General features: G+C 33.2%; 1 protein-coding gene across 10 annotated transcripts in view; it reads right to left on the reverse strand.

The window, feature by feature from the left end:
* The window catches only part of LOC125032149 (period circadian protein-like), a 30,097-nt gene that overhangs the window by 20,094 nt on the left and 3 nt on the right, over window positions 1-10,000 (reverse strand). For 4 of the 10 annotated variants that reach the window (XM_047623203.1, XM_047623201.1, XM_047623204.1 and 1 more), the window contains exons 1-12: window positions 9,703-9,896; window positions 5,229-5,337; window positions 4,988-5,062; window positions 4,292-4,473; window positions 3,687-3,833; window positions 3,432-3,517; window positions 2,896-3,097; window positions 2,488-2,703; window positions 2,052-2,237; window positions 1,727-1,881; window positions 1,389-1,508; window positions 901-1,104 (exon numbers count right to left, since the gene is read on the reverse strand). In XM_047623203.1, the coding sequence (XP_047479159.1) occupies window positions 901-1,104; window positions 1,389-1,508; window positions 1,727-1,881; window positions 2,052-2,237; window positions 2,488-2,703; window positions 2,896-3,097; window positions 3,432-3,517; window positions 3,687-3,833; window positions 4,292-4,473; window positions 4,988-5,062; window positions 5,229-5,337; window positions 9,703-9,724 (1,704 nt within the window). In that variant the 5' untranslated portion in view covers window positions 9,725-9,896. The other 6 variants (XM_047623200.1, XM_047623195.1, XM_047623194.1 and 3 more) reach the window with 4 other exon arrangements.

The raw sequence follows: 10,000 nt of genomic DNA on the forward strand, positions 1-10,000 counted from the left end.
AAAAACTAAAAATACCCTTTCTAAAAACAAGGACTGGGCTGAACAGGTAGGACTGTTAATTGACTTCATAGTGACTAAGCATTTGTGGGGCTATCTATCTTTAAAACACAATCAGTTATAAAAAATCACATTGGACATGGTATGTATGTTTGTCAACCTGGCATCAGTGGGTTAATTATACCTCCTCTTGTCAAAGTCTTTTTAAATTTATTCTTTCCTAATCCTATGGTTACTGATTCTTCCTTTCTTCTGAACTGAAGTTTCATTAAATTAGTCTCATTACATTAAAACTTACATAAAAAAATCATCAGCTTATTGATCAACAGCTTCTATTTCAATGTATTAATGCACATAAAATATGGATTACTTAGTGGAATGATATGTTTCAACCTTTTTGAATGATAAAATAAATAGAATAAAATACAAAAAAAATCTTTTGCAATACCTGAGAAATAAATCTCTATCAATACCTCACTCTCTCTCCCCATCATTCCCACATTTCAAACTTTGTCCCGTCCTCTTTTGATGCATACCTTGTCCTTCAGTCTTATTAAATCATGCTAAGATCCTGGAACCTTACTTCTAACTTTCTTCCAAAATTTGATCATCAAAATAGATTTTTTAAAATTATTATAACACTGAATAGTGTACTAAAAGTCTGCAAATGTACTAAATGTACTTAATAGCAAACATGTATCATTTAACCACCTATTGCTGACATGTAATTTTTTTTACTCATTTCCTTTAACATATTTAGCTTCAAATGTTATCTGATTGTAATAAATATAAAATCAATTTGCCATAACAATAATCATAACTGTAATATCAAAAACAAGAATGTAATAAAAAAAAAATAGTAACAATCCACGTTAACAACAAGAACTGAAAAGGAACACGTACAACATTGGGCTGGCCTGGCTCGGTCACCATGCTGAGGGGCTGTCGACTGCCTGGCCTCTGTCCCTCTGCATGCCGTTCTTCTGCCGTGCTCTGCTTCTTCTCCATGTTGTCAAGCTCCTCCACGATCGAGCTCATCATGTGGGCCAGCGTGCGACGCCTCATCTCCTGAGGCTCTTTACTGGGGTCTCGGTATGTGGCTACAGGCTGCAGGGAAAGAAAGAGGGGAGAGAGAGGAGATAGGATGGTGAGGTGGCCTTATGAGACTTTGAACATTTCCTATCATAACTATCTACCTTTCTACCCATATATGTATATCATAACCTCATTATTAAAATTCCTCTCCCTTTGTTAATCTAGCTTCTACCAAAATTAAATTACGGTTTTAAAAAATCATTTTTATTCCTTTTTAATCTACATAAAATTTTAAAAGCTAAATCACTATAAAAACAAAAAATTCCTCACAACAAGATTAAAAAACACATCCTTACCTTGGCCAATAATTCAATGATTTCCTTTTGAGCTTTCTGTGCTTCCTTGAGAATTTCTTCTGGGAATGGAGACTGACTTTTCTCAGTAGGATCAAGGAATATTGCAATATCACTTGGCCCCTTTATATGAAAAGAAAAATATAACATTATGAACTGCAGTTACTGTCACAATCATATCATCATCATGATCTTCAATATCTCATCACCTCAGTTTCATCTCCCGCCTACAAATGTTTAGAAATCTAAACATGAAAATATACAAAAAGAGCAATAAAGCCAATATTGATCAAAGAGAAATTATCAAAAGTAAAACAATTAACCCCATAAATGATACTCACCTTTAACACTCTATGTTGACCTATTATGGAATCAATCTTCTTAGTCCATGGATTCACAAAGCAGAGCCACTCTGTCTCGAGCGTCACATAGCTACCATTGAAAGTGCGGAATCTGTATGGTTTACTCCGGTGTGGCTTGCCTTGTTCTTTAACAACTGAAATGGGGCAAATGGAATTTATTAATACTAGAATAGGTCATAAAATAAGCTGGTATTTTTTTCTCCTTTCTCTACTTCTTCCCTCCTTTGGCTCAATCTGTCCCTGACGAGTGAAAGTACTTTTTACCAAAATGTCTACAAAAACAAAAACAAAAAACTCTACTTACTATCTTCATACACAGACTTCAGCAAAGGTAGATCCTCTGGGTGATAACAATCAAACACAGAATTCCCAGTCAAATCTTGTGGAAGGTGTCCTAGATATGGAATGGCCTCTGGGTCATACTCAGAGAAGTTGCAAGAAGCAGAATGACGTATGCTAAAGCTACCCATTGCAGGGGTTTCACCAGGTACTGAAAACATGATCAATATGATTTAATAACAAAAAAGATAGAAGTGGTCAAAAGTCACACAGAATGCTATACATATATAGTCCTAACTATCATCTATCAATTCATCCCTCAATAATCAATTATACATAAATCCATATACACATCACATATACCTCTATACAAATGAATAAATAGTCATCTATACATATACACAAGATGCATAAATACAACTGCACATTATACAAGAGCAAAAACTCAAATTCATACTAACCATGATAGACACTCTCAATTGGGATAACTTCTGCCAGCAGAAGAGAGGAATTTGGGCCATATGTTGATGCTGTCTCCTCCATGCAAGATGGATCGTGGAACTTCAGAATGATCTTGCAAGGCTTGTATATGGTTCTCTTATTGCGCACACCAAAGCCAGAGGACTTCAAGCCGTGGTACATGCGCATGCGGCAGAAGAAGGAGGTACCGTAATTATCTGCAGATTAGAAATAATTGTTATACAGACGTGGACAAGGTTAGATTTAATGAATACAAACAAATGTAAATGATTTATATAATCATAAATGTACTTTCCACATTTGCAATCTATAGAGCCAAATATGTATACATACACTTTTATATTCTTAATGTATGTAACAAAATAAACTTCTCAAACAGATTATCTTACCTTTAATTGAGTCTGTTCTAAAAGGCATGTTTAACCCATGGATGATTTTAGATGAGAAGTTAATTGAATCCTTTGGGTACACAAAATCTATGAATGACTGCCCAATGAGCATATCTTTGGGAAAGCCAAGGACATCTGTGACAGCTGGTGATAGGTGAAGAACGGTGCCATCCTGAACGCTGATGGCAACGGTAAAACCTCTCTGAAATCAGAAGACATTACATGATCAACAGAGATCTAAAAATGTCTCTGGTCTGACTCTTCCACACCAAAACATGTCTTTTTATTGCATTCTGAGATTAATTATCAAGATCCCTTACAGAAAAGAAAAGAAAAAAAAAAAAAAAAAAAAAAAAAAAAAAAAAAAAAAAAAAAAAAAAAAAAAAAAAATAATAATAATAATAATAATAATAATAATAATAATAAAAATAAAAATAAAAATAAAAATAAAAATAAAAATAAAAATAAAGATAAATAAATAAATAAATAAATAAATAAATACACAAAATAATACACAAACAATGACTGATACTTACAGCACTCTTGAAACTCTTAAGAAAAGCTGCTGCATCATGGGTGTCCCGTGGAAGCTGTATGAGCTCTGGACTAGCAAATGGAACACCTGGAGATATAGATACAAAAAACTGAAACTCTGCACTAGGCAATTTAAGAATCTTTGTATGTATATTCATGTGTAATACAAAAGTACTTCAAACATGAATATACATATGAGTAAGATCAAAAAAGGACATAGTTCAAAGGTCTTTCCTAACGGTATGCTGTTTCCTTACCTTGTTCAGCAGAACGTTCTTTAATTTTTCTTATATAATTAAGGGCTTGTGTATATACAAGAGTAGGCTGATCACCCGCTCTATCATCACCATCATTTGGATGGCAGTTGAAAGTTGATGTGCTTTCTTCAATACCTGTTGTAATACCTGGAAACAAGTAATCAACAATCACACAAACCATCTCAAGTACAAGCTTATTAATAAAATGATAATTATAATATTCAATATAAAGCAAGATTGAATTTTTATTAGTCAAGTTTATACTACAAACTAGATATTTCACTCTGCCTGTTCTTTCTCTACATACTAACTGGTTTGCTAAATATCATCAATTGTACACTTTCATTTTCACATTCAAATGACAAAGTCTCGCCTTCCACAGAAAAATACTCTCCATAACATATACGACCTATCTGGGGAAGGCCCAAATCCATCTAGCCAGGAGCTGGCAGAGGTAGTTTGAGGCCACCTTACACCAAGCCAAATTTTTTCAAGCTGTGTAATGAGTAAATCACCAGCATAGACAGCTTTGGAAAGTGGGTGAACTGAAAGGACTAACGGTTTCTTTACTTCACTTCCCAACAACAAAATGTTGAACATCTTACTACTGGCTGTTTCACTGTTGAGTCTCTGGTCGTGCTCGTCACTCCCCGACTTCTCCTTGTCTTCTTTCTTCTCTTCCTTGTTAAATTTCTCAGGTTTCTCTTTTGCCAGGAGTTTATCAGTCTTCTCTTTTACCTTCTTCCTTTTGTGTTCTTTGTGTTTGATATCCTTTAGTCTGTTTACCCTGCTGGTAAATAAATAATGTTGTTACAAAAGTAAACAAAAGTAAACAAAAGTATCCTTATCTAATATATATCTATATGTGTATGTGTATGTGTGTATGTATATATATATATATATATATATATATATATATATATATATATAGATATATATATATGTATATATGTATATATGTATATATGTATATATGTATGTATATATATATAGATATTTATATATATATATATATATATATATATATATATATATGTATATGTATATATCTATATATGTATGTATGTATGTATGCATGTATGCATGTATGTGTGTATGTGTGTATGTGTGTGTGTGTGTGTGTGTGTGTGTGTGTGTGTGTGTGTGTGTGTGTGTGTGTGTGTGTGTGTGTGTGTGTGTGTGTGTGTGTGTGTGTGTGTGTGTGTGTGTGTGTATATATATATATATATATATATATATATATATATATATATATATATATATGCAAGCATATCATGAAGAACAGTATCACTTTACTTTACCTAAAGTCTGCATTATCTCCAAAGCCACTACTGTGACTTGACCCACTATTAAGACTTTTGCTCCCGCTGTAGCTGCTGCAAGATCGAAGAAAAATATTAGAAAAGGTAGAATTTACACACCAAAAGGACCTTTTGATGTATCTACAACTCTACAACTCTCCAAAGAACATTTCCAATCTATAATCTGTCATATCACAATAATAATTCACCAAGTAGATGTTTACAATGCGCCTTCACCCACCTTTTTTGTGACTGGCCCTGAGACGAAGATTCTAATGACCCATACGCAGATTCCTGCTGACCTGGGTTCTTGACCTCATTTTCATCCATTGTTTGTTCTTCCATGGTTCCTGTTAAATATAAAAAAATATACATTTATGTGAATATATATATACATATACAAACAGGTTTACATTCACATCTCTGCAAATAACCTTTGAAATGTCAGGTAAGAGGCACACGTAACAATATCAACTGCCAATTTTTTTCAAGTTTCTTTTTTTTTTTTTTTTTTAATTCAATGAATAATACAGGAAAAAGACAAACTTTTAATAAAAAAAATAGTATCTAACTCTCTGAACAATATCATTCTTGTGGCAGCAAACTGATCATATAGAATCCAAATATGTATAAATAATTTTAAAGAATTTGGAAACCCAGTCTTTTATGGAAAGTATAATGAAGCAAAGCTATGCAAAAGTCATACTTTTTCATTGGTACATGTGTTTTGCAATAAAGTGGATAGAAATTGAAAAAGACAAATTGTATCCCCCCTTCTTTTTATAAAGGCAAAAATGCACTTGACAGGTTGACAGCTTAGGATTGATAATTATTTGATAATCAACATATTGGTGAAATACACTGATGTTAATCAGATATATTGCATGCAGTCAATAGTCACCAAAATCTCTAGCATATCTCTACTTCAATAACAACGAGGCCAGTGAAGGTGATATCAGTTCATTTGAAGAAGCTGCAAGGGATACATACTAATATCCTTTCTCTTTTCAAGAATTCTGCTCAAGCACAAGGTTTCTCTCTTTACCTATGCTCAGTTATAAAGTCTTGTGAGAGTGGTCAATTAAAAAATAATTACATTCAGAGCAACATATAATTGCTCATGTCTAGGTTTCATCAAAAGGAGAAAAACTTGCATCAAAATGTAACATTCTATACTCATTCTGATATTTTTTGGGGCATGCACCAGACATTTTTGTTTCCTAATCAAATTCCACAAAACACACCAGAGGGAAATACAAGTAACTATATGTGATTCTGTCTGGTTTGTAAACAGGTGCTGGACAGTCAGTTTCTGTTGGTGTTACTGTCTAACTTGTAGGGGCTTGCAGACTGAGACTTTTTTCTTGTTTTTACACTGGCTTTGTTTTATTCAAATCTACTTGGAAAGAACTTGCTGAAATCTGTGATGGATGGACTACAACAGGGTTCTTCAAAGAACGGGTCGCAAGCTCATATTCAGTGGGTCGTCACATAATAATAATAATAATATCATCAGTGATGATGATGATGATAATGATATCATATATATGAATTGATATCCTTTTGAGAGAAATGTAAGATACAATGGTCATTCTGGGTTGTGAAGGTAGTGTACAAAATCAAACTGGGTCATGATGACAAAGTTTGAAGAGCAATCACCACAGCCTCTATGCCTCCAGCAAAGGAGGCTCACATATATTTTGGTAAAAAGTCATGCTTGCCTGTGCAATCTCAATCTTGCTAGAATATATATGGTGGAGATTATGCTGGCCTTTGCTGGAGTATTGACAAATATAAAAGGTGGCTGACATCAGGCTGTATGCCAGTAGTAGAAGAATGAACATGCTGGTAACATTCACCATTCTTTTGCACAGGGTTTGGGGCTGTGAGAATCTACTTTAGATGATGACCTTTAAAAAAGATTTGCCAACTTTTCAAAAATTCTATTTTGCACCTTTATACATTATCGTAGAAGGCTAAGATTAAACACAGTGCATAGGTGTGCCAGCATCACACTGATAAATCTTGGTTACACTTACCAAAACTCCAGCAACTATCATGCCTGACATGCTATTGGTGTTTCAAAAAGGCAAACCAACCTCGACAACATATTTTTTGGCAAAATAGAAATAGCAGACATACATGGCAATATATCTTCAGAAAAGTAATCAATCAAGGCTTTAGCTTGCCATAATATATGTGAAGAAGATCTGTTGGCCCATATTAGAAGGCCAGCAGCTGCAGAGTTAACAGCAATTGCATGAGGTACTGTGGGTGCATCAGAAAGTTTCATCTCATTTCAAAGGTACATGTGAAAAACTAAAGTATGTACATAATATCATAATAAAAAAAATACCAAAGGTTTCATCGAACCTTCTTCCCTGTTCTTTCATACTGGACGTCTCAACATTCTAAGGGAAGAAAACGTTCATTTGATGTAATTTCTTATATTTCTTATTTTTCTTATTTGTCTTATTTTTCTTCTTCTTCTTCTTCTTCTTCTTCTTCTTCTTCTTCTTCTTCTTTGTCTTATTTGTCTTATTTGTCTTATTTGTCTTATTTGTCTTATTTGTCTTATTTGTCTTATTTGTCTTATTTGTCTTATTTGTCTTATTTGTCTTATTTGTCTTATTTGTCTTATTTGTCTTATTTGTCTTATTTGTCTTATTTGTCTTATTTGTCTTATTTGTCTTATTTGTCTTATTTGTCTTATTTGTCTTATTTGTCTTATTTGTCTTATTTGTCTTATTTGTCTTATTTGTCTTATTTGTCTTATTTGTCTTATTTGTCTTATTTGTCTTATTTGTCTTATTTGTCTTATTTGTCTTATTTGTCTTATTTGTCTTATTTGTCTTATTTGTCTTATTTGTCTTATTTGTCTTATTTGTCTTATTTGTCTTATTTGTCTTATTTGTCTTATTTGTCTTATTTGTCTTATTTGTCTTATTTGTCTTATTTGTCTTATTTGTCTTATTTGTCTTATTTGTCTTATTTGTCTTATTTGTCTTATTTGTCTTATTTGTCTTATTTGTCTTATTTGTCTTATTTGTCTTATTTGTCTTATTTTTCTTCTTCTTCTTCTTCTTCTTCTTCTTCTTCTTCTTCTTCTTCTTCTTATTATTATTATTATTATTATTATTATTATTATTATTATTATTATTATTGTTTTTTTTTTTTTTTTTTTTTTTCTTTTTTTCTTTTTAACACTTCATCCTCACAGCTATCACTCTGTACTCTGACAGGTTCTTGGTCTAGCCTGTGGTATTAGCTGATAAACAGCAAAATAATTTTTCATTGTACACAGATGTGACCTACTTCAAATTTGACCTAACAGTCTGAGGGTATAGAGAAACCACAGCTATAACAAAATTTGTAGCACTGTCTATACTATACTAAAGGGCTTGAAACATTTTAACCCAATGCCGATAGGCATGACGTGTACGTATGTGCTATGCCCACTGTGAGTTACGTTTTAGATTGTTTTCCACATAGATGGCTACACTTGTACTAAGTCACCAATGAGCCAGGTACGAGTTCTGCCTATCTCACCCATTTACCCCTTTCTTTGATTTACAAAAACATTTTATGTTATCTTAGTTTGCTGTTACTAATGTTTATAATATTATAGTAATTATAATGTTTATAATAAAAATAACACCATCGATATTCATAGCACTAGTAAAATATACGTTTTTCCCGCCAATTCAAATCAGGTAAGGTCACAAGGTCTACTAATTGATTTCCTTTGTGGCTAAGCTCTCGGAGAGACATCTGTCTGCAGAGACATTTCACACAAAATATATAAAATGAGCACAGCATTTTCCCCATTTTTTATTAATTTTCCCCGGGCGGCATTGCATTAAAAGTCAACCAATCAATCAATAAAGAAAAGAAAAAGAAAAAAATAAGAAAAAAAAATAATATATATTTTCTAAATATATGATATCCAGGCATTTTTCTAACATTTTTTTCCATGATAATACTGACTGCTGTCCATCCAGATCTGCTCAAAATTTACTCTTGTCCGTGACGGTAGGCTTCGAGGTCACGCACAACAGCAGCACAAAAATCACTGAAGCCTCCGTGCTTCATGCTCTCACAAAGGCCAAAACATCACCAAAATTATTGCAAATCTGAGCCTTTTCTTCATTCTCGTGGAGATTTATGAGCTTTAGCTGAATGTCCTTGGCAGGGTTTGGCTAAAGAAGTTGAACAATTCAATATTTACTTTCCCTTTCATATTTCTGTCTGCAATTTTTTTTTTTTTTTTCAATAACACTGTATTTCTAAAGGCAAGTAAACCTCCTATATTTAATTACCGCTTTCTCTATTTCTTGCATATAATTTCTGCACCACTCCACCATTGCACAAAAATGGATTCCGATTGTGAGAGATATAATCACTACAAAATATCCTAAAAAACAATAATAACAATAATAATAATAATAACGTTTTCATATCCAATGCAACCATAGCAGTTCGCAAAGTAAACCAATAATTAATAAAACCACGAACTCTACACAATAGCTGCTGCACGAAACCCAACGCAATTATTTTTGCAAACCGATTTAGAAATACTTCCTTTACCCCGTTTTCAAGTTGCCTCCGGAACTTACTTCCTTCACTACCAATCTACTCGCCTACCACTCGTACCCTAATCAAAATAATCCCCAAAACCATAAACAAAAACAAAGGGAACTTCAAAAGGGACTTACCATGGTTGTCAGTTTCCGCCATTGTAATTTTTTTTTCCAATTTCTCTCTTATCTTCTCCCTAACACATCCCCCTCATGCACAGAATTAAATTCCACATGTACTCTACTTCGCCATTATCCTTTTTATCACAACACACACACTACAAGATAATAAAAAAAGGAAATATTTATAAATATTGACTGTCTGTCTACACTTCTACCTCGGTCTGGAGTGCTAGGTCTTCATGTACGCTGTCGTGCGCAGAGGGACGGAAAGTGTCGTACTTGCTCAGGCGAAAGTCGTGCCGTTTTCTTTGCT

Source organism: Penaeus chinensis, chromosome 14 (assembly GCF_019202785.1).
Source record: "Penaeus chinensis breed Huanghai No. 1 chromosome 14, ASM1920278v2, whole genome shotgun sequence".
Classification (NCBI taxonomy): Eukaryota; Metazoa; Arthropoda; class Malacostraca; order Decapoda; family Penaeidae; genus Penaeus; species Penaeus chinensis.